Genomic DNA, 23,326 nt, shown 5'->3' with positions numbered 1-23,326 from the left:
ATTTTGAAGGAAGTACCTACAATTTTTGTTTTTGGATATAAATAAAAAGGTGGCTTCCATTTCCCCTGTCCTTTGTATAAAAAATACAAATATCATACCGATAAATATTTTTCAGGCCATTGTTATTCTGATAGATCTGAAAATGGTCTCCTATAATAATTGTTCCTCACACGGCTATTAGCGCTATCAATCACTAAGGAAAGATTCACACGAACAATGTTTCTTTTTAGCATTTTTTTTTTAATTTTCACCCGGCCAAAAATATAGCACGTAAGTATATCTTCTGCTTTTTAATTTGACATTGGCAGAATTGTCGTAAAAACGATACGGCCAATCAAAACAAATTGAAATTGCATCCACGCGAGTCACAGTGCATATTACAATACAAATAAAACAGTTACTATTGGTATAAATTAATAGTTTAGTTAACTTCTAATTAGCTTTAAGCTTTAAAAAAACATTCAGGAAAATTATTATATTATTCGAGAAATATTTTCTCCGGCATATCACGTGAATTTATCACTGAGATTGGAAAAATCTCGAAACATTTTTATCAAATATTGTAAAGTCACGTAGTATCGCACAAGTTTGATTATGCCATTTCGTCCTACAACTAATCATTAATTTATCATATTACCTTCGTGAAAAAAAATTCATGAAATAAGTAGTCCTCGTATGAAATACTGAATCGTAGGTACCTATTTGATGCGAGCGAATACAAACTACCATCTACTAGCAATCATGTGAATGTAACCTAACTAAAAAGTGGCCTACTTCTAATTTTTTTCAAGCCGACTATTGCTACAATTAAATAACCCAGAAAGTTCAAAACAGATTGGTATAATTGATAGTTAGATGATTTTTTTACTTAGGAATGTTTCTCAGCAACAACTTGATAGCTGCTGGGCAACGCCTTAGTAATATCGATAGATAATGGTAATCAGAGTTATCAATGTAGAAAAAACTACTTAAAATTATAAATTCAGACAAATACAAGTCGATTTTGCACGAGTGGTTTTGTACATTTAGCTGCAATAAATAAAGCAACGTTTAATTTTCCTTCAATGTACAGTTTATTTCGATTTTAGAGCAATACCAATTCGTAGAAATGGAGATAATTAGACCGGTTGATATGCTCAACTCGTATCCTGATGTGGATTCTGGGTTCGGGATCTATGTTGTAGGAGGTTTGAATAGAAGTTTATAATCAGGTAATTTTGCTTAAATATTATTTTGGTTTTGCTAAAAACATATTTGGTCTAAATTCCTATCGGACTTCGAGAGTAACCTTACAACAAGTCAACATAGGACAGGAATTATTTTTTTTTAATAAAAACGTATATAATACAACGATTTTAATGCAACTTTATTATCAACATAATGAATTTATTATTTACAAAAGAATAATACGAATACACAATAGTAACAATTTCCACAAAATTACAACGTTATCTACATAGTAAAATAACTTGAGTAGATCTGCCTATATCCCTGAAAGTATGTGATGATATTCAAAATAGATAATATTTTGTAATAACGTCACTACACAGTAGAGATATTCAAATCTGTTTTAAGTTGTGATTGGGGCGAGCCCATTACTATATTTCGTATAGCTTATAAATCCTGGCTCCTCAAGTATTTTTTATTACAGAAACAATTTACATAATTCGCACTTGGAAATTGGTCGTATGACTTCACCATTTACAGCCTTAACACGCTGTTTACTATAGTCGCTGTCAATGTAACCCTTATCATGAGCTTGAAGTCATAAAAAGAGGCATAGATATTCTCTTAGAGAAGGAAATAATTTTAGACCAGTCATATAGATCGATCTCAGCTGTACCTATGATGGGGCATTTAACAAGTGCGTATTTACATTTGTTACCACAAAGTACTTACTAACTGAACTACACTGACACATTCGTGTTGTGACACATTTTTGTTCATATATAACTAATTGATGTGAGGCACGAAATATTTAGTGCAGGTTCATAATATGTTACTGAGCTACGCAAATATTGCGTTACCGTCATTATCACACCTTCAAGACGAAACTTCGGTGACTTATCACGCTTACATAAATAAACGTCCAAACTCGAATCTAGCAACAAGTCCAAAGCTATCGTATTACATGCAGCGTCACGTGATTCGAGAGTTATGACAATGCCTTCCACACACACGTTTATCAGGATTTTATATAGATAAGTGCTCAGATCATATTTTTATTTATAATTTACACTTTCGTCACATCAAATATTACGCCAATAGATAATTAGCATCTTGTCACTTTATTGAATTATTTGAATTGTATTTTCGGATTAAGGCATGACCAAATATTTCCTAGCCATCTAAGTAAGTATTTGAAAACGGATTTCTCAGGATTTCAGTAATTTTACAAGGACAAAATCAATCAACGTTCCAGTAGTAACTTTTCAAACAAGTTTAAACTCTTTCAACCTGCATATTTATGCTTTTTCTTGGTTTTAAAAATGCGAAAACAACTTTTTATAGCATTACAAGCATTTATCTCAGTTCCATTATGAATATTATCTGTATAAGTATATCAGAACGTAGAATTTTTATATTAAAGTAGTCTGATCACGTTCCATATAAATCCTTTAACTACTAACATTTGTATGTTTCATACGTGTTAGACTTACATGATTACCGTATGTATCTATATAAGATGTAACATCATGGATATCACAACGTCTATCACATTCAAGGAAACTGAAATGTCCTTCGCTGCGTTCATAAACCTTCACAGAGATTGCATATTGGTAGGTTACAGTTAACACTGCAGCGCAGCACGCACTAGTGTTTTCAATTTAACTAGTCCCTGCATTGTCACTTCACTTCACTTCACTTCAAGGTTTACTCGCGTAATTTTCGTACAGCCAGTTCCAAAAACTTATCCTCTTTTCTTCTGGATTGGCCTCCATGGTGAAGTTGCCCGTGATGTCTAAGTAATCTATGTGGGATGTGCTGCCATTTATTGGTAACCACTTGAAGTCTACCACTGACTCATAATCAACAGGCGGTGTCGGATTCCTAAAATAAAATGTTATTAAAGTTGTTAATTTTTAAGACTTCTTAAAGTTATGGAAGTCACTTTGAGAATATCAGATTACAATTTTAGATTATATGAATCATAAAAATCTCTCAGTCTTCATCTCTGAATAAAGTAAATATTACTGCGTAATTCATGATTTTAACAGTGAATTTTTACATGTTAATTATGTTCACTACTGTTTAGTTCACAAATTCTTAACGGGCTTCTAGCCCTACTCACCCAGTTTTCGCGAAATTAGTCCACATTTGAACCATTTTTCTAGATACCAGTAATTCTGTGGAGCCTTCGTCTAGTCTATAATTTATTCTGGAAAAGTAGAAGAGATAGCCCATCTCGTCTCCGTGGCAAGCTCCAGGATGAGTAATGCCGAGCATGCGTTTGAACAGTCCCAACGCTCCGTCGAAGGCGAATCGATAGACGAACGTGGGACTTGTTCTGTTTGAAGCTCCATAGAGGTGTAGAGTTTCCAACATCGGACGTAAGAACATTACATCTGTAAACAGCTGCAAAAAACAGGAGTATGATATTTTTTCCGATAAAATTTTTAAAATGCTTTTACCAATCAAAAGCTTTATTTCCCTGAGTGCTATAGAAGCTTTATTCCGGCAAAGGATTTATGCGGAGTCTTGATTAGAAATTAACTTTAATGTAATATTAATTTACTTTCTATAAAGAAAATCTTGTTTAAATCTATATATATAAAAATGAATTGCTGTTCGTTAGTCTCGCTAAAACTCGAGAACGACTGAACGGATTTATCTTATCTTGGTCTTGAATTATTCGTGGAGGTCTAGGGAAAGTTTAAAAGGTGAGAAAAATTCGAATAATTGCCGGGAAAATCCTCAAAACAGCATTTTTCTATTTCCCATACAAACGTTTTCTAACTAATACGTAGAGTCAATTTGAGCTTTATTGCTATTGTATAAAGTTCACTGTTGTCTAAGCAATGTAGGTGTGTTCCTAACATCAAAGCAGTTGGAGCACAGAATATAATAATGAAAACTCAACTGAAACTGAAACTCAACAAAAGTGATATCGCGGACCCGACTAAATTGAACAGTCACAAAATTTAATATATCATTAGTTATTTGGTTGGCTTCACGATATTATTTCTTTTGTTTTACTTTAAAATTCATGTTTTCGTTATGGACAATTTTTGAGCTACTTTTGCATATCTATACTTATAATAAATCTGTAGAGAGGTCAATTCTGTACATGAAATATATTTCCAAAATAACTGGGGGTGATTAGGGATCGATACTGATGCCAAAAATGCAATTAGTAAAAATTTTGTCTGTCTGTCTGTATAACCGTTATAGAAACAAAAACTACTCGACGGATTTTAACTTAACTTGGTACAATTATTTTTCATACTCCTGAGCTGGTTATAGTATACTTTTCATCACGCTACAATTAATAGGAGCATAGCAGTGATGGAAAATGTTGGGAAAACGGGAGAAGTTACTCCATTTTTTAAGCTTCCGTCATTTCGTGTGCAACCTTAATGGTTAAAAGTTCCTTCGATTTCACCAGGATCCCATCATCAGACCCTGACCGGACAATCGGACCACCTGCATACCACCATAAATTAAAAAAACATCTCGACAAATTGAGCACCTTCTCCATTTTTGAAACCCGAAATCCACGCGGGCGAAGCTGCGGGCGGAAGCTAGTATAATAATATAAATTCTCAATAGTAATATTATTATTCAGATTTAGTATTCGGTATGGCATATATATATAGTATCTGGTATGTATAGTATATTTTAGGTATAGGGACAGGATGATAGGTATTAGTGCCAAACGTTGTTGAATATAATGGCTTAAAAACTAATAATCTCTGTCTTAGTAATCTGCAATAAAGTGTAATCGTGATAAAAACTTAAGTACCTCGATGTATTTTTGTGAGACATTCATTCGCCGTTCAACATTATTTTTGCATCAAATTAAACACTTACATCAATGAGGCTGTCAATATTCCTGATGTCGACTGGACGCTGTTGGAAATAAAACGCGCGTATGGCTTCTGTGATCTTTTGTGTTAGTTGATCGTCTTCTTGCCGTAGTTCTGGAGGCACCACACGTTTGAACTCGTGTTCTAGTTGTGCTAGTAGTTTGGGGTATCGTTGAAGACCTGAATAAATAATGTACGGTCAATGATTAATTTGTCAAGTTTACGAACTAAAATATTTTCTCCGTCTTTAAACGACGTAAACATTGCCATTAAATATGGACACAGAATAAATTATAATTTATTACTGGGTTATACTATTAATTAAGACGGATTATATTGCATCTTATATTAATGTAGTACAATATGAATAAATCCATTCAAACCAAAATTTACTGTGAAAAAACAGCTACAGTGACTCAACCTAAAGAATCGTTCTGGACACGCAAAATTTGCCGATTGCTCATACAGAGACATGAAACGGTTTAACTTATGACTACCAGTTGTGGTATAACGAATCAAAGGTTTAAAATTATCCGATTATCAAGGAAATACGAAATAAAAAACTCGCACATGCCAGTTCATTATGTAACTAATATACAGGTAACCCGTTACAATAACAGCATTGTCATTATGTTACTACAGTAAGCGGGCCGTAGAGACCGGTAAAGATTGTTTGAATTATGCAATGCCTGTGATTTGCATAACCGAAAAATAGTTATTGCATGTTATTGAATGCCAGCGTGAAGACTGTTTTCGTTCCTTTTGTTAATATACTTTTCTTGGTCAATACATTTTATCGATCGAATTAAATACGTACGCGGTGATTTTCTAACAGGAACAATTTAAATACGAATAATTGTACGCAGAAACGTTGCCCAGTTTGCATACTAATTAAATTATCCTAAGTATCAATCACTAGGACTAAGAACACATGTAAGCAGTGTTACATCACATTGTTTACCTTAATACTTTGTAACCAGTACCTACTAAACAGTACGGAAATCAAGAAGTTTCATAAACTTTATATGCGATACATATAGGTTCCAATCTAAAAAGACTATTTACACATAATTAGATATGCAGACCGAAAATACAATAAAGTTTTATGTGATCTTGTAGCGATATCGTTATTAATAATCGCATAGTCGCATTTTTGTGTAGTTTTTTTAGTGCTGCTCCACCCGCAGCTACATATGAAGAGCCGTTCTGCCAATAGCTGTAGTAATTTGGTGGAATTTTAACTGTAATTATACACTTTTTTGAATTTACATATTCCAAGTTGGAGGCCTGAAGCTATTATACTTACAATTTCAATCACTTAGTTGAAATTATATAGGGTAGATAAATAAAACTCCCCTATATATTGCAATGCAAATATTTATTTAAAACTAGTTGGCCTGGCAGACATTGATCTACCAGTAAACCGCAATTGCTGTAAACCACCTAATTAATCTTTTAGATCTCGACAGGTCTAAAATTATCTTAAGATTCAATTGGAATTAACTAAACACATTTACAAATTTTATTGAAATTGGTTAGATGGTTGCGGAGATTAGCGTATACAACAAAAAAATATCATATGTAAATATCATAATGATTTCTTATGTTTACGCGAATGTTAGACATTGAAATTAAACTAATTTTCGGATTCTATCGCGGTGTTAGTATTTTATTTTCTCCCGATATCCACATCCATCTGATAAAGTAACTGCATTTTTAAATCACCTTAACTCCATCAACAATAAACTCCAATTTACTATGGAGTTACAACACTTTAATCATCCGTAATCCTAATCAGACCTTAAGTCATACTGTGTATCGGAAACAGACCCATACTGATAAATATCTGAACGGTGAATCTCATCACCACCCAAAACAGTTAGCTACTGTGGGCAAATCTTTGTTTCAGAGAGCACAAGGAACCTGTGACGTGAAACACCTGGCCGCTGAGCTGCAACATGTCAAGCAAGTACTGCGAGACAACAAGCTCCAAATTCCACGCCGCCGTCACAGAAACCGAATGAAACCAGCCACAGTTGAACGTGTTCCGGTTGTATTACCATATGTAAGGGGAGTTACCGACAAGATTGGCTACATCCTGAAGCGTGCTTCCATAAAAATTCCATAAAGATTAGTCAATTTTTACCACCTGTCAAGTGTCACATACCTCTACAAGAACCGGGAGTATACAAAATAGATTGCAACTGTGGCCTCTCTTAAATCGGGCAAACAAAAAGAAATATAGGGACCCGCGTAAAAGTACATATAGCTGACGTGAAACACCGACGCTCGACGAAGTCTGCAGTCGCTGAACACTCTGAGGGAGGTGCCAATCATTATCTGCGACTGGACAAGCTACAAATCCTCGCCAAAGAACACCGATTCCTGCCTAGGATGATTCGCGAGGCTATTGAAATTAAAAAACATCCTAATTTCAATAGGGAAGATGGTTGGAAGCTTGCACAAGCCTTTTTTTTTTTTTTGGTTTCGCGGAGAAAGTCCCTTATTACTACCGCCCAGCCTTCGTGGGGGGCGACTGAGCGGTTATGCTGGGGTAACCGTGCCTTACGGCTCGGCGTTGAGCCGCCCGGATTTGATGACGACCTTCGGGCGACCGCCGGGCCGAGTCCCTAACCCGAGTACAACTAACCTATGCACGGCCTACCAGCTAAAACTCCGCGGTGGCCCTCTTCGGCGCATTAGGGACGACTGCGGGCTTCCTCTGACGAAAGTGTCTAAGTATTCGTCCGCAGCCGCCCCTGCGCGGTGCCGCCTTGCGGCCCGTCTCCTATGGGGAGGGGGGCTCAGGAGCCCCACGCACCGAAGGACGCCCTCGGCGTCTACGGCAGCATGAGGCCAACTACACACTGCCGTCCATCCCGGGGGTCAACCGAAAAATGTGCAAGGATGCACAAAAATGCACTAGGGCGGACAGCCCCCTGCTGCCCGCCGACGACCCCCTTCGTGGCCCCTATTAGTCGCCTCTTACGACAGGCAGGGGATACCGTGGTGGAATTCTTCAAAAGCCCCCATTCCACAGGGCGGAAGCTTGCACAAGCCTGGGATCCAGTTCTACGTTTAATTAAATCGGAACCCAAAAGACCGGCTGCCAGACTTCAAGACACTGTGAGCTCATTCTGCGTAGACCGGACCACCTACAGCTAAAATTTTAAAATTTTAAAAAAGTTGTATAATTGTAAAATGTAGGTAGATATTGTAATTTTGACTTTACGGATGAACAACACCTCAGTCCCCCCCGTGACCATGAAGGCTGCAAAGTCTTCGAAACGTCGGGAGAAAATAAAATACTAACACCGCGATAGAATCCGAAAATTAGTTTAATTTCAATATGTACTTAGTCTGGCCATAAATACTGTTACACTTAATTATAAAAAAATATTACATTTGAATTTCGAATCTGTCATTTTTATACGATTGTTCATTGTGTTTTCTCATTTTGGCGCCAATACATTGTAAAATATTTTGCGATATTAAAATGGTGTGGGGTGATAAAGAGAACCGAATCGCTGTGATAGCATTACACAAAGTAGGTATGGAGCCAAATGCAATTTTTAAAACTCTCCATACACTTGGTATTAGTAAAATGTTTGTGTACCGGGCTATTAATAGGTACAATGAGACCTCCTCTGTTTGTGACAGAAAAAGATCTGGCCGTCCACGTAGTGTTCGTACGAAAAAGGTGGTCAAAGCAGTAAGGGAAAGAATTCGAAGAAATCCTGTCCGAAAGCAAAAGATTTTATCTCGGGAAATGAAGATAGCACCTAGAACCATGTCGCGTATTTTAAAAGATGACTTAGGACTTGCAGCCTATAAGAGACGCACTGGCCATTTCTTAACTGATAATTTAAAGAAGAATAGGGTGGTAAAATCGAAACAACTACTGAAGCGGTACGCAAAGGGAGGTCACAGAAAAATTTTGTTTACGGATGAGAAAATTTTTACAATTGAGCAACATTTTAACAAACAAAATGACCGTATTTATGCTCAAAGCTCTAAGGAAGCTTCCCAATTAGTCGACAGAGTGCAACGTGGACATTATCCGACTTCAGTGATGGTTTGGTGGGGTGTTAGCTATGAAGGAGTGACTGAGCCATATTTTTGTGAAAAAGGTATCAAAACATCGGCACAAGTGTATCAAGATACCATTCTTGAGAAGGTAGTTAAGCCCCTTAACATCACCATGTTCAATAACCAAGTATGGTCCTTCCAGCAAGACTCGGCGCCGGGTCATAAAGCTCGGTCCACGCAGTCTTGGTTGGAATCGAACGTTTCGGACTTCATCAGAGCTGAAGACTGGCCGTCGTCTAGTCCCGATCTTAATCCGCTGGATTATGATTTGTGGTCAGTTTTAGAGAGTACAGCTTGCTCTAAACGCCATGATAATTTGGACTCCCTAAAACAATCTATACGATTGGCAGTGAAGAATTTTCCCATGGAAAGAGTGCGTGCTTCTATTGATAACTGGCCTCATCGTTTAAAGGACTGTATTGCAGCCAATGGAGACCACTTCGAATAAGCTTTTTATATTTTTAATTGTTTTATATTTATGTATTAAACTGACACACTGTAAAAGTAATAAATGTTATTTGCAGTTAACAATTTTCTTTTTTCTTTATTACAATATTTATGGCAAGACTAGGTAAATATCATTAAAATTTCCAACTTTTCCCGACCTGTCCTCTTGATTTTGCAAAATTATTAATTTTGAGATAAGAATTATATGACATTTTCAGGTACGGCAGCGTCACTTCCATGTGATGTGCATGTGACTACAATATTCGTAACCTCAATTAATATTGTAGTTACGAATACATAGGTAATGTATTTATACAAGCGGGTAAAAATAAAATTGCTAATAAAGCCTCATGTAGTATTGATAGATGATTTATGCGATACGTGCGCAGGAATGAGGAAAAGGCTAGTTATGCGTAAAACGTGCCGGTCACGCATAATGTCGCCAAGGATTACTGTACTAGGTGCGTATTATCTACGCCTACATCAACACCTACATTATAAATGTACTATTTAATATGAAATGTTTTATTTATTATATTGTTTTTATGAACAATTCGCCTGTTGGAATGTCATGATTACCCATAAATAGCTCAATATCGCACAAACATTTTAATTACCAAGTACTGCGTGCTGCTATCTTGTGCTCGATATTATAAGACACTCAGCAATTACAGCAATGTAACAGGGCTCTCTCATAGCTGTTTGCCGATAGAAAAAGACAAAGCGGTGATATCTATCCAGCCAAAGGCCAGGCGGAAGGGTTCGCTCCAGGAAACAACTTTTGTAATTATGATAAAGTATTTTTTTTCAATTGAGATCTGTTTTTATTTGCCAAAAACCTAGATGGCAAGTTTAGAAACACACACACACCCACATCTGTGGGGACTTTTTGCATTCCATTTATAATAATAATTTGCTCTCTTGAGTTTTTAAAGCATGCGGGCCCTTATACAGTGTAAGTAATTTTTCCACTCGACTTAATAGTAGGTATTTATGAGTGAAAGAGATTGCGTTGTAAAAAAAATGTTGAAAGCGAAAAACATGATCCAGTTCTTATTTTGGTTCGACGAATATATCGCAGGAAATAGAAAAGATAGATCTACAACTTACGTCTTAAAAGTATGATGCCTTCCTGTGCGTTAAAGCCTGTCAGGAACGGTACATCAGCACCGGGAAGTAATTCTTTTGGGGATTTAGTGAGGAAGGCGCCAGGTGCTTCAGGTTCCAGGACCGGGAGGAATGGTAACGCCACGGTGCTCTGCAGGTCGGCGGACGTGCTCGCCGCCACGGCTATGCGCGCACCGGCTTTCACTAGCAACTCACTCGGAGTTGCGCGAAGGTAACCTGCAAGAAGAAAATGTTTTTAAATTATGTACACTTTCATATATAGGAACAACGACGAACTGCAAAAAGCAGAGCAAACTGTACCTTACGGTATTACTATACCGTACCTTATACCTTAAAGGTATTTAAAATAAGTGAAAAAGAACATTTAATTTGTTAATAATATATTGTTGTATATCTGGATGCTCTAACATAGAAGTGTAAAATTCTATAATATTTATAAAATTAGTACAGGTACTTATATTCTGTGGTTATGTGAAAAGCGATAAACATTTATAAACATTATGAAAATCATAAGTGTGAATTCCAATAGTATTTAAAAATATTCAATACAGACAAATCAATAATTACGTGAATAAAACCTCATAATTTGGCTTCAATAACAAAAAAAATAACTGGCTCCCACATAAAAGAAAAAAATCTCGCCATCCTATCTAATGTCTATCAATACTAATCGTCTGGGATCCGTATTATATATATATATTTTTTTGTTATATTAAGTAAATATATAAACGAGTTATAAGTCTGGACAGTTTCTTCTTCTGTCCGCACAGTTGTAGCTCTTGAGTGGGTTTTGTGCTGCCACCTATAATTCGTGCACGTTTCAGAGGGTACCAAAAATATACGGAAGTAGATAAATCATGGCTAGTTAAATAGGTACTTTCAAATTTTCCTATTTAAATTAAAAAAAAATACATACACTTTACCATGATATAACTTATATATTATACTACTTGATTGCAATAAATTATGTCGTACTCCGGTTGGTATCTACGCGGGTACCTATGTTTTACATTTTAATGAATAAAAACAAGTTAGAAATATACTGGAGCGACATCTAGTATCAAATACTACAACTAATATATGATATTATGGGTGAATAGAATTTATTTGTATTTTTTACAGATATCTCATAATTGTAACACCTACCAAATCAGAAGGGTAGGTTTTAGAAATAATATCTGTAACGTAGCTAGTGACAACTAACATGAAAAAATACTAAAAATCTTTATTAGACATCGAAATAAAACAATGTTATTAATCGAAATAAGACTCAACATGAAACTGTTTTATTTCGATGAAAACCTTCTAAAACCAGAGCGACACACAATATAAGTAGATACATTGTGTAGTGACTGCACTGTATACACAACAATATTGTTACATTTGGTATAATCAAACAAGAATGTTATAAACATGTATTTTTATTTCAATACGTTCTTACCTAAAAGTTCGGCTGTATTATTAGTGTCGATGCCAAGTTCCCTGCCCAGTTCGAAGGCACGTTCACTGGGGTGCTGAGCAAGTGCCCATGGGGAGAGTGCAACTCCGCTCTGAGCTATGGCACGGTGGAATAAACCCTAAGTAATCATTAAAACGTTAGTACAGTAATTTAGGAAAATTATTGTTTTATAAAAAATTTAAATGCACGGAAATTACTGATAAACATAATACTTTATGTGGAACTGGTTCTATGAGTATTCATCAAGAAAATTCTAGCATATCAATAGAGATTTTACTCGTCAAGGTTAATTGCCAAATAATTAAAACAAGAATGATGAAATCACTGGTTTAGCAAAATGCGTGAAGTTGCTATTTTAGAATTCCCCAATTGTAGCATTGTGTACCTTTGACTCAGGTGAAAGCATGTGAAGGTGGACGGAGGCGGCGCCGGCTGATTCGCCGAATATTGTGACGCGGTTTGGATCGCCGCCGAACGCTTCAATGTTGTCCCGCACCCACTTTAGTGCCATCACTTGGTCCTTAGACACACAAAATGATAAAAGAATAAGCCAATTAGTAACATATAAATTTGCTATTTAAGTAACATGCAAATTAAGTTGCATAATGTGTTCTAACTTCTGAAGGCAGTTTGTCAACATGTTATTCAAAAAGAAGGGCATTATGTTTGCGAGTGACATTTGGGTCTTGAGCATTGCGTTAACTTACGTGAATAGACACAGTTTTCACACAAATAATGATATAACATTTCAAAACAAACCATTTAAGGAATTACACAGTGTACGCATACAAAGAGAATCTACTAAGAAATATTGTTTAAAATATTGCAACAAAAATTTCAAACTTGACCGATATTCTAAAACCATGACCAATTACAAGTTAGGCGAAGCGCTTCTGAAGAAATTCACGCTACCTACTCTCGGTCCCTTATGCATTTATTACGTACGTACATCACACGATTTTGTACTTGTAATTTTTTGGCCATTGAATTTATACCTTAAGGCCCATATTTCCAGGAACTTCATCGTTTTCAAGACTCAAGAAGCCCAACGCTCCGAGCCTGTAGTTAAGAGTGACCAGCACGACTCCAGCGCTCACCAAGTGGTCAGGCCCATAGAGAAACGCATTGCCCGAGCCCACTGCGAATGCGCCTCCGTGTATCCACACCATCACGACTAACTTTGGATTATAACTGTTAAAAAACAAGTGAAGTAAAATAAAAGCTTTTAAAGACATTAACCATTAACATAATTCGTTATCTTTTCCTTGGATATGGAAAGATAACGAGAATACGAAGAAATAATAATATTATGGAATTGGAAAATTTTCTATTAATTATAATGAGTTCTTGAAGGTTCAAAGTAATAATGGCACAATGACTGGGCCATTGTGCCATTATTGCGGGTTCCAATTAGGTACCAGGTTTGTAAGGTTTAAATGTAACACTTCACCATCTAGAACGCTTTTGTCTACAAATTTAATCAATAATAATTATTAAATACAGGTAACATTCCTAATTACTGCGGGGCGCAACACCTTTAATTAATTTTCTCTAGATTTATAAAGATAATCAATTAGATTGTCTTATCCACTAGACCAGAAACCATAGAACGCTTGGTTGGCAAACAATTCTGTGAAACCAATTACCTATACCCCAGTGACATTGATAGCATGAATTTTATGGTTTTGTAGATATCCTTACACAGCTTATGGCCTAATTAATTATTTCTCGTAAGTATCGGTACACCCAATTATTTAGCTAAACTGAATATGTACTAGATACCGAGCTAGTTTATTTTTATTTTTGTAAAGAATAATCCTACTAATTTTTATAAAAGTAAGCGACTATATGGACTCTAAAAGCCTAGGTTCTTAAGCTTTTCGGGCTTCTTTGTCGTTTATTTTTCTAGTAGAAGCGAATAAGAGCTATAGACCGGGAAGTCACAGGTCCCATTCCCAGCTCGAGCAAGACAGTAACAAGTGGTTTTATAATACAATTTGTTCGAGTTGAATTCATAAGAAGGCTAACATCAGGCAGGAGGCCAGATGTAAAAATTAAATTAAATTCTTTCAGAAACATGCCTGCACGTACAATGTACATTTTATTCCGGTATTTGTTTTTAATATAGAATTATGGAATTTTTTAATCTGATTATTTAAATTATGCAATTGGTATCGTATATCGTATATTGGTATCTGTTTTAAGACTTTTGTAGCAAGAAAGGCGTTTTAACTCAGGCCAAGCTGCGAGCAACACCTACTTAAAAAGTAAATACAAATAAATTGACTTACGCAGCTTACCCAGAAAGTTTGTCGGGCAATGCCGGTGTGTACACATTGAGGAACAAGCAGTCCTCGTCGCCCTTATACGTGTCGAACAGCATGAACCTGTGAGGGCACACTGCGCCTTCTTCCAGGGCATCTCGCACCCCAGACCACGACTCCAGAGGGACTGGCGGTCGGAACCGGAGCGATCCTCGGGGTGGCTGAGCATACCTATAAGGTATTACACATATGCAACGCCCGTCGTCAAAATTGATCAATGTTATATAACGCTGGTAAGCTACAAAATATATATGGACACGATGAAGTAATCGTCGTTTTACGTAAGGAGGCTGGTCAATAAAAATATGTTATGTTGCTATTGTGTTTATACGATGAGAGTTAAGTAATATGTCTTTGTTTAATAAAGCTAGGGTGCTAAAATGATCTTCTTGCTCTACTTGAGGGTAGAAGCAATTGTCCACACATTGAAACTAATAAGTGACCTAAATATCATAATATTATGTTGGCAGAGTCACTGCTGGCTGTCCTGGTAACAGTAACGTGCAGTTACCATGTATTTCAGTGCACCAAAAAAGCCAATTGCATGAGTGGAAGCAACAACCTATTTATGTACCGTATGTATGTTTAAGGGACCAGGGGAATAATCTAGGTATCTACTCAGTATTGAGGTATTATACTGTTACCTACCTAATGCCTTTGAAACTGTAGTAAGGAGTCTGATTGTTGGTTCTAGTGACAAGCTTGCGGCCTCGTAGTGCGCCAATTTGCGTGAAAACAATTGGCCCACCGCCGACGCGCATGCGGTCTACTAAGGCGTGGACGAGTCTTGCGGCGCGGGCTGGCACGGCCTGCAGACGGCGCAAGGCATGCTTCAACCCCACAGACTCACTCACTGTGCTCGATAACCGACGCCACGCTCCAGTTACCTGAAGAACACCATTAATTTTACACCCTCTATAAATGGTTAAGCTGTCCGGTAAAAAGATTTTAAGTATGTTAGTATCTGGCAAATATTAAAAGTAAATGAACCCAAACTATAAAGAAAGTAAATTAATACAAAATAATTTTTATTACTATTATAACGGGCCCACTAGGATTATCAACATTCATTTCACCTCCCACTCATTTGTGCTCGCAGATCACGAAACTACACTACCCTATTAGCCAGAATATTTTAATAATTGCAACATTTCAAAGAGAAATCTAGTTAAGACGTAACATACAATATCGCCATCTATGTATGTTCATTCATCGTCTTGATTATACATTTGAAACAAGCAGGATATCTAGGAAGTAATTAAGGACAAGTTCTCGTATTTTTGCAACCATAATATTATATAGATACGTAATCTAATTTTGTTACAGAAACAAGTAATTGAGGTCTAATCATCGTAAAGATTGCTTGAATACGGAAGAAAACTTTTATACTCAATCATATCTGTGTAGTATCCCTGCTATTGGTACTCTAATCGTACTATATACATAAATAAAAGAAAACTTAAATGTATATAATTCCATAGTGTTTTAATTGCAAAGAAAAAATTGCATTATTCACTGAGGTAAAGTGTTAATTTAGGTAGACTCTACATTGAGCCCGTATAATATTCAAGCTCTTTGTACAGCCAAAAGAAAAAAGATTTTTTTAGTAAATATACGATATCATTACAAACTCCAACATTTGTAAAGGTTTCCTGACAATACTGTCACTATTTAAATTTGAATAAAGGAAACAGCAATAATCCTAATCCCGTCCTGATAATTAATTTTACTCAATACAAAATAATTTTAAAGTTTTCCGGAATTAAAAAATGATCACGTGTGTGTACACTTCTGTATATTCTTGAATTATATTTTTTAGTCCTGAGACATAAATATAAATAAGACATTGTTCAGAATAATAAAGTAAGTCAAATATGAATGTTCAGAACTTGTCTAGATGGTTTTCCTGACTACGCGCATGACATGATGTTTGGAGTTTGTGTTGCGAAAATTGAGTGTTTTCTAATGTAGATCGTATAGATGCGTCGCAGCTCTCGTTGCTCAACGACATTAGGACTCATTCCCTGGATAATAGCGCAATAAAGCTGATGTAATTACACGTGTGGTAAAAATGAATGCCGTTTGAGCAAGACTGTTACAAACTGTTCTTAATAGACCTGCGTGCCCGTTTCCTCTAATGTAAGTTTTTTATTTTGATATCATATAGTGTGGTAGTTTTTCTTATGGCTCTTTTCAGTTAAAAATCCTAAAAAGGATGTTTTTCTAGTTTTACGTTCATTTTTACGTTCTGAACGTTCATGATAATAATAAGAATTTAATTTGTGACCAGTATACAAGATCACATGGCACCCATTGGCCATTACTGTACGAGTAACAAACCACGCAACAAAGACGTCAGGAATAGATATTCATTTCATAGAAATGTGCTTTTATCTATGCCGAAAATACAACTTTAGTAAAGAGATTATCTATGATAATACTGTTATTAGTACAATATGCCCACTTTTTTTGGATATTCTTATTGTAATTTCTATCAGCTGGGGTTTTACAATATCATGCCACTGACCTTCATGGAGTTGAGACTGGTAGCAGCATTGGCGACCACGTCCCCGAGCGTGGCGGGTGGTAGAGCGGCGCTGCGCAGCACCAGCGCGCATGCGCACATCACGCTCGCGTGCCACCACACGCGCATCTTTTTTCAGTGTCTTCAACAGTCAGCACTAAATGTTGAAAGTTTCTTGAGTTGTTGCCTGCCTCGCCTGACCCGGCGATTTACAACTGCGCAAGTAACATTCCTAGGTAAATGCTATTCTAAAAGTTGTCTAATATTTAACCCCTTCCGCTTCTTCCGCTCATTAAGCTTATCTGCTGTCCGTATAACTTCTTATTTTAACAAGGACAGATATTTTTTTACGCATGAACCCCAAATAATTAATAATTATATTGTAAAAAAAATATATAACACATTAAGTTTAAGATTTGGCGACATAATAAACCATAAAGTTCTCATGATTAACTTGGACAACGCTATTTAGTTCAAATTATTAATTAATTATATTTTTTAATATTTAATTAATAATTAATTTAGTAGGTAACACTGGGACTATGTATAATATAATATATGGATGATTGTTACTTTTTAATTACTTATTATGCTTATTTTCGTTATTATGTAAAAGAGATGAAGTAATTTGGTAGAAAAGGCCCACCAACACATAAAAAATTTCATAAAATCTTTTCATGAAAAAATATTTAAAAAAAATCCTTGATTAAATTGTAACATATCAAGACCTATTATAAAATTTAATAATAAAAGAACACAACATGGCTGGCTTTTAAATCGAGAGTTCGGCAAATGTTGCTGGCTGAATTAGCAAATTCTTCTGATTGACTAATCAGTGTATTATATATTCATGTACATGTATGTAATTGTTTACATAAGTCTTAATATATATTTGTATATACGAGTTTACCGTTTTTAAGTTGATACATTTTATATTTATATCATACATTTGCTTTATTACTGAATAATAATGAAGCATGATCTCATTAAGTGTTTTTCTTTTTTTATTATGCACCTGCATCCATCCTCTCTACACCACCCTAAGGTTGATCGGGAGAGAATGCCCATGGCATTAAGTCCGCCTGTGTACCACGTGTACAAAGTGTAAAATTAATAAATAAATGGTAGTATATTTTTGGATTACAACAAAATAACTTTGGTCATGTAAGGATTTCTGCTGTCACACAGTCTTATTATAAATATTTACTATTTTATGTACCCATACTTTTTTTTACTAATCAACTAATAAGGTTTTTATCGTTGTGCGTTAGTGTACAAAGACGCAAGTTAGTGTGGTGTGCAACGAGCCATACCTAGCGGACTCGATATTATTCAATCTACACTTTCACCGAATGTTTGCGACCGTTCGTACCTTCAGAGACCAGAGTGACGACCGCATGTGACTGGCCACCGCGCTGAGCCACGGTGACCCGAGCCGACCTCGGGGACAATGATTCATTCGCCAGCCGTACAATTACACGATACAATGTTTACACACTGTTTTAAAAAGTTCGAAAAGCATTGACCCAAATAGTATAGGTATTTTTAGTTTGGATATTTTATATACGTGCACAGCAAAGTGACCCCACAGCACCTGATGGTAAGTGGAGTGGGGTTCAATAGAGTGTCGACTGATGAGAGATGATTACCCCTCTGCAGCCGACAAAATTATGCCGGCCTGTTGACCACCAGCAAATTTTATATACATGCTAAGACAGTGATTACCGTATACAGGTTGTTGCATGAAAGTGTGTCGCGTTTCGGGAACAGTCTGTATGTTCTATTTGAAGCAAAGCAGCTTAATTGTGTCTACTGGCCGGTATTCTCTATCCGAACGGCATTCAACTGTCCAATACAGATGGAAGTGGTGGATGTGGATGGTGGTGTAGAGTCACTTTACCGTGCCCGTATGAAAAATAAAAAGACAACATAAAAAAAAAACTCGATAATACATTGGAATGATATTTAAATGTTAAACGGACCTAGTTGTACCAAAATGTACTCTAATAACTTTTAAATATTTGTGGAATGTTATTTGTTACAGCTGGATACTTCTAAGTATAAAAAATGGGTGGATTAGTTCACAGTTCACACGTACTTTTTTTATCTCACATATAAATAGATCGTGGAATGCTTTGTTGAACAACAAAGTATCACATTTAGATTAATTGCATTATAAATATTAATAACTTATTATTGGATAATTTGTGTGTTGGTACATTGTGGCAAAACTGGGTCCATTAATAATGTAAGTAATTATATAATTTCGTGAATTAATAAAAATTTGTTTACCGAACAAGACATATGTTTACGGATACAATGACACCTTTTTGTGAAGTTTTGTGCAATAATACGTTTTATACTTGGAGCAACCTGTATTCGGAGCTGCAACTAGCGCATCAGATCCACTATTCGTCATTTAGTATGCCTCAAATGATATGACAGGGAGTAATGATATCCATATATTTTTTGTAATTCAAATAATTCATGTTTGTTTAGAATGTTAAACATTTCTGCGCTTAATAAGGACAAGCGTTTACATTTTAATGTTTCTCAATAACTGTGTAAAAGTAGTTTAAACCTGTTTATGGGCATTAAAGGTAACTTATGTAAATCATTTAACATTGGTTGGTTAGGCTTGTAGAACATAATTCAATATTTATCATATTATAATACAAAAAAATATGTTTAACCTGCAATTCAATTATTTTTTAACGATCAATCCTTGGTAATGTCAGTTTAGTGACGACGGCTATGCACTAACAGCTTTGTTTGATTCTCGGTTAGGGCAAAACTCTGTATGATTCTTTTAACACGCTTTATCCGAAATTTAACTGTCTCAAAAGGTCAAGCAGGTGGTCCGTTGAAAAGGATAAACCAAACACGCTTGATAGTGTGTACAAATAGGGGGAAGAAGGTCAACACCACACAGCAAATGCCAAGCTACTGTATACTTTAAATAGTGAATAAGGCCTATCTAATGCTTACTTACAATACAAAGTCCATTAAAAAAAAAAAAACGAATATTTCAAAACATGAGCATTTGGAAATTGAAATTTCATTCGCTCACGAGAATGTTGACATCCGAATTAACTACAAAATTAAACCTATTTTTTGCCTGTATTATGACAATTGTATAAAAACACGAGAGTGTAAAATGTTATTTAACTCTATATCAAATACCTCATAGAAATGTCACCGTAGAAAAGATTTCAACGTCTCACGTATACACAACATATTATTTATTGCTTATAAATCCCGAATAAATTGCAATTGAGCCTGTAGATATTATAATTAAACTTATTTGTTATGCATCCTTATAATAACTTACATGGGAAAACTGGGTTTAAACCGGTGCAATCACGACTGATGGTGGCTACACTGTATCACGGTACAGTACTGGAACAGTTATGTTTAGTGATACTAGTTCTTAGAAGTTTTACTTTAAATTTTCCCGTCTATCTTTATAATACATAACATAACATCACGCATTTTATCCCCGAAGGGGTATGCAGAGGCGCAACTATGGCACCCACTTTTCGCCAAGTATGTTCCGTCCCATGATGTGATAGGGGGCGAGCCTATCGCCATATCGGGCACAAATTCCAGACTCCGGGCTGATACTGAGCAGAAAAACCCAAATATCACTTTGCCCGACCCGGGATTCGAACCCAGGACCTCAGAGCGCTATTGTACCGGACGTGCAATACAACTACGCCACCGAGGCAGTATCTTTATAATAAATTGCATATATCATTAAAATATTTATCATAACATAAATTAAACATTCTGAGCGATCTTGAAAAGTCTGAAAAAATGTTAGTAACTTGTAAATGGAGCTAAAAACCCGGAATGAACTTTACATAATCCGTGAAGGTAGACAGTCTGGTTATATAATGAGAAAATAACATCTGCACGCAGAATATAAACATAACTGCCATAAACAGCCTGTCATTAGACCGCGCATCCACTGAAGTGGAACAGACCAGTGCAAATAGTCCATATTTTTCAATGGAAATGAGGAGAGATGTAAATCTTAAATAGAGTTATCATTCTTTTCAATTTCTTTCAGTTTATCCTCATGTGCACGCACGGTTTTTTAAATTTAAAAATCTATTTGGGTACAACAATGAATTTCGACTTTATTAACATCAAAGCGGTGCTAGAAATTTTAACATAAACGTGCGTTGCGGATTATATAAATAATTGTTAGCTTCTCTCCGTTGTACTTTTGGGATTCAGTGCCCTAAAGTTCACTTTCGAGTCCAGAAAAAGCGGACTTTCTAGTAGTCACACTTAAACTTACTCTACATCAGTAAAAACACGCCTTAATAATAATCTAGAAACTCGAGTCGCACTTCCTAGCTGTCAAGTGCGGAACGAAAGGAATTCATTCTGAATACTATCTTACGTAATATAAATATCTGATTTTAAAAGGTAACAGAAAATGTAGAGCAAGGAATATATATTGCACATTCGCCGAAACAAAGCAAACTTTACCATCTATGATGGAATGCTTATATAGACATAACAGTGTTCAATTATACGGTCTTAGACTAAATATGTAATCATGGGATTACATTATCTTTTAAGTTATTTTGAACATTAGTTCTCATACTAAAATTCTTGCTTTTTTCATTATACAAGTATATTATATGTATATTGTTGAAACATGGACCAGAGTTACACTACTGATTCATAGAAAACCGTAGCTAAGGTAACGACTAACGATTCGTATAAAAATGAGATTACCGGCAGTCCTAAAACTCTCGCGTTATCAATCCCTATTCCTATTATTTAAGGCCAAGAATGCATCGTATTATGGGTTTTAGGGGTAAGGGGTATTATTTTACGCGTGACTCAAATTCCCAGTAGGCCGCCTAGGCAGGTTTAAAAATGTTTTTAAAGGAATTAAGGAATCCAGACCATGTATTTTGTAAGGGAAAAATAAATTTGATCGGTACTTATGGCTCAAGGACCACCTTGCCCTACCTTAAGGTCAAAGAAGCTAATACCTCCTAATATGAGACACACACTGACAGAGAGAAAATTCAAATAAATTTTATATGACTATAATAAAAGTATTCATTTTGATGAACATAGGTACTTTTATGCTTTTATGTGAAGACCTTTTCAAATAGGTATATGCATAATTACCTAATTTTGATCATGAATTTGAGTATTTATACACTGTTGTGTTTTATATTATTATGGGTAAAAACAATCGTTAGTAAATAAAGTAAAGTGCCGGTAGTAAGATATCTACGTAATTTTAATGCAGATACTACTTAAGTACTTACCTACAATAACTAAACTTACAGAGAAAAATAGAATATCCAAATATAAAGTTTTCTACTTTCTACTTGCGTAAATAGGGTATGCTGATTTTTTTAATGTGATATTTATTTCTTTGTAAGCAAAAACAAGTACTTTAGTATTTCAAAAGTGTTATTAGCAAACTTACAATTGCTAATCTTTGCCGCTTGTTCGATTAAATTGTTTATTATGTAAGACATGCCTAAGTAAACTGAAAACACAATGTTTATAAGGTAGAGCAATAGTTAAATATTTTTTGTGACTTACAAACCAAATAATTTTAACATATTTTATTCCAGGTATATAATTTGGCACGGAGTACTCAAGCAGCAAACGCTCTGGTTAAAAAAATGTTCAGTTCAAACCCTACTCCTTAAGGTTAAAATCAAAATCAAATCGTTAATTAGTGCCAATTTGTGTAAATTACATATTGATATTTAAGTAGTAAATGGTGACTTGAATTACATAACTTGATTAACTATGAGTAAACGTTACTCAATTGTAGATATTTAAGACACTCACAATCACAACACTTGGTAGTGGTGTATCCATCAACTATTAATCTGGCAAACTATCGAACACGATAACTTTAAAGTTTTCAAAGTTCGCATGTATTTCTTAGCTTTTTAGAGCGTACACTCGCGTGGCTTCGTGACGTCCGCTTCACTAGCAGCACTCTCGCTGCCGTCACCGACTCAGAGAACTGTTACCCAACACCGACCACCACCACCGCAGAACAAAATCATTATCTAAACTTTCGATATTCTATTAAAACCTAATATAACCACAATAGCTATACATTTTGTAACTACACTTTTCATAGATAAATCGGCTTAAGTTTAAGCCCTTTTCTGTTTTATGTATTAGTTACGTACGTGGATGTTCAAACTTTAAAGAATACATGAGAATATTTTATTTCCTACTAGCATTTGGTCGCAGCAGTGCCCGGGTGAAAAAGTATTGTTGGGATAAAAGTTCCAATATACATATTTTATTTTCCCGGAATAAAAAG

At 35.6% G+C, this 23,326-nt stretch overlaps 1 protein-coding gene across 1 annotated transcript; it reads right to left on the bottom strand.

Moving 5' to 3' along the window:
• Nucleotides 1–1,340: 1,340 nt before the first annotated feature.
• On the bottom strand, nt 1,341–23,147 carry LOC115443433 (venom carboxylesterase-6). Its single transcript, XM_030168827.2, has 11 exons — nt 22,837–23,147; nt 17,002–17,213; nt 15,123–15,361; nt 14,451–14,645; nt 13,146–13,341; nt 12,536–12,670; nt 12,133–12,268; nt 10,674–10,907; nt 5,032–5,207; nt 3,293–3,576; nt 1,341–3,051 (listed from the first exon to the last, which is right to left on the bottom strand). Exons 2-11 carry the CDS (start codon nt 17,125–17,127, stop codon nt 2,868–2,870), a joined length of 1,905 nt encoding a protein of 634 aa, XP_030024687.2. The 5' UTR covers nt 17,128–17,213; nt 22,837–23,147; the 3' UTR covers nt 1,341–2,867.
• Between the last annotated feature and the right edge of the window lie 179 nt (nt 23,148–23,326).

This window comes from Manduca sexta, chromosome 13, assembly GCF_014839805.1.
Source record: "Manduca sexta isolate Smith_Timp_Sample1 chromosome 13, JHU_Msex_v1.0, whole genome shotgun sequence".
Classification (NCBI taxonomy): domain Eukaryota; kingdom Metazoa; phylum Arthropoda; class Insecta; order Lepidoptera; family Sphingidae; genus Manduca; species Manduca sexta.
Note: the sequence above shows the minus strand (reverse complement) of the source record. Positions and strands in the feature narration are given on the sequence as shown.